Source organism: Vigna angularis, chromosome 8 (genome assembly GCF_016808095.1).
Source record: "Vigna angularis cultivar LongXiaoDou No.4 chromosome 8, ASM1680809v1, whole genome shotgun sequence".
Taxonomy (NCBI): Eukaryota; Viridiplantae; Streptophyta; class Magnoliopsida; order Fabales; family Fabaceae; genus Vigna; species Vigna angularis.
Window position 1 is genome coordinate 4926834 of NC_068977.1, and position 2973 is coordinate 4929806.

General features: G+C 50.7%; 1 protein-coding gene across 1 annotated transcript; it reads left to right on the forward strand.

The window, feature by feature from the left end:
• The first annotated feature begins 1629 nt into the window (after positions 1-1629).
• LOC108344545 (uncharacterized) lies at positions 1630-2145 on the forward strand. Its single transcript, XM_017582978.1, has one exon. The coding sequence runs from the start codon at positions 1630-1632 to the stop codon at positions 2143-2145; it is 516 nt and encodes a 171-aa protein (XP_017438467.1).
• The last annotated feature ends 828 nt before the right edge of the window (positions 2146-2973 follow it).

Here is a 2973-nt window from a genome sequence, read left to right on the forward strand (position 1 = left end):
CAAACAATTTCATGAAATTTATCCAACATGACGTCAAAAATTGAAAGTTCTAACGTCTAATGAGCATATGATGTTGGAAAGTATAAATTTCAACGTCGAAATTGAACATTTATTTACAAAAACGTTACTGATAATTTTTTACGTTAACTTTTTTATATTTCGATGATGAATGTGAGATGTTGAAGCCTTAAGCCTTATTTTGCATTACCGTATATTGTCCTAAAAGAAAATATAAAACAAAGATTAATATAGAAGATAGACAAGTTGCAACACTCTTAAATGTCTAAAGTGTATTATGTCACAACAAATGACTTGAAATATACCTGTACCAGGGAGAGCCGGACACTGTACGGAAGGATGCCCACGTAGATGGCCGTCCGCCCGTTTCGAGGCCCACGTCACCCAAAGGGCCAACGACCGTTCGCCCGTTTCGGTGACCAGGTAGAACCTCTGCTTGTAAGAGAAACTTTGAAGAACTCACATGGAATTCTATCACCACAAGACAGCCCCGCCCTCTCTACACTCACAAAAAGTGTTCTTCAGGAAAATGACGAGACGAAACGTCTGGAAAATGACTTGGAGGGCTCGTGTACCAGGAAGTGCCGGGCGCCGTGCGGAAGGATGCCCACGTCAAGGGCCGTCCGCCCCACTTCAATGCCTCGAGACGTCCAAGGGGCCAATGACCGTCCGCCTTCCCCGATAGTGGAGGCTTGGAGGATTACCTCTTAAATAAATGTGAAGGGTCGAATAGAGTAGGGCGGACGCCCATACCACAGGGGCGGACGCTCGCATCTCGTTGACCGGCCAAATAACTAATCATTATGGTTCAGGTAAATTAACCTGGTTTGGAGGTAAGTAGAAATTAGAAGCTATTAGGCTATTTTGGGCCGTGATTAACTTTTCACTAATCCCAAGCCCATAGCAAAAACTATAAATACAGGTCCACGGTGAGTGGTAGATAGGTTACATTGAATGCACATTTATTACTATCCCCTGAGAAAAGCCATTGCTCTGAAACTGACTTTGGCATCGGAGAATCTTTTGTAGGTCTCCACCCCTCAGGATCAAGAGGAGAGTCAAGGCTCGAGAAGAAGATCCGCCACTGAGACAAGATCGCAGGAGAATTTGGAGATTTGGAACAGCACAACCCTACACATCCGAAACATTTGGCGCCCACCGTGGGGCCGTGTGATTTCAAAAACCCAATGGTGACCACGAGAAACATGAGCATGGACGACCCCGTTGAGATGATCCGCGAATTGCAGCAGAAAATGGACGAGATGCAGCAGCGTCACGAGGACGAGATGGCGGCGGTCAAGGCCGACTGCGAAGCCCGGATAGCCCGGGAGGTTGGACGGATAGACGGGGGAAAGCAAGTAAAGGATAAAGGAAAGGAGGTGGCGGGAGAGCGCCCGCCCCCAGATACCGAGTGTGATAGAACTTGGAGGCCTACCGGATCTGAAGCAGAAGGAAGCAAGGCTAAATCGGTGCATGCGGAGAGCCTTGTTGCTTCCATTCACCCAAAACATAATGAATGTCCAAATTTCGAAGCAATTTGTGGCTCCGCAATTCAGAATGTATAACGGGACAACGGACCCTGCGTCCCATATCCAGACGTTCTCGAACGCAATGGCGTTCCGAACGGGCAATGATGCCATTTGGTGCCGAGCGTTCTCGCTCTCATTGGAGGACGAAGCATTGGAATGGTTCAATACCCTCCCCCCTAATTCAATAGAAAACTTTGCTGGGTTAAAGCAGCTATTCATCAAACAATTCGCGGCCAGCAGTACCCAAGACTTGACCGTATTCGAGTTAATGACCCTCAAGCAGGGGAAGGATGAAGCGCTGCGGACGTTTATGGACAGGTATCAAAAGACCGTCCGGCGCGTGAAATGCCTGACGCCAGAGCTCGCCCTTCACTATATCCTACCGGCTCTAAAGCCGGGGCCGTTTAAGGATAGCGTTAGCAGGCGAGCGCCCAAAACAATGGAAGAGTTGAGGGAACGAGCGGCGGATGAGATAAGGGTGGAGGAGATGAAGCTCTCGTACAAGAAGGAGAATCAGGAGGCCAGGGGAGAAAGGACGGACGGCAACAAGCCTGGTCAGTCGACGGGGAAAACGTCCGGTCCTAGGCCTAGGGAGTAGAAAAAGGGACCCCGTTTCCAACAATATACCCCTCTGAACGCCCCAAGGGAGAGAATCCTCCGAGAGGCCCTAAGCGCGGAATTGATACCGGAGCAGGAAGAGCTCCCGACAGCGAAGAACGCTGACCGGAGCAAGCATTGCGCCTACCATAAAAATATGGGTCATAACACTGAGGAGTGCTGGACCCTCAGAGACAAAATAGAGGAACTCATCCGGGCGGGAAAGCTCAGGAAATACGTCCGTGACGAACGCCCGCCGCAATCAACCGATCGGCCTGCTCAGAGGCCGGCCTACCGTAAGGATAAACCGCAGAGGTCAAGAGCGGAGCGGCCTCGTTCAGAGAGGCGACCTAGCCGAAGTCGCAGCCGCAGCCGAGAACGCCCCCTGAGGGGGCACATCAACACTATCTCGGGAGGATTTGCGGGAGGAGGATCATCTTCTTCCGCCCGTAAGCGCCATGTTCGGGCCCTCCAATCCGTACATTTGGTTGACAAGCCACGCCGCTCCATGCCGCCCATTACCTTCTCGGACGAAGACTTTCACGCCCCTGATCCCGACCAGGACGATCCGATGGTCATAACCGCAGAAATAGCGCGGTACGGAATCAGCAAAGTTCTGGTTGACCAGGGAAGTTCGGTCAACATCCTCTACTGGAAGACCTTCGTGCAGATGGATATCTCAGAGGACCTCATTGTCCCGTATGATGGGCAGATAGTAGGTTTTGCAGGAGAAAGGGTTGACACTAGGGGGTACGTAGAATTGAGAACAAGGTTGGGAACCGGACGCTCTAGCGAAGAGAAGAGGGTCCGATATCTGCTGATAGAGGCT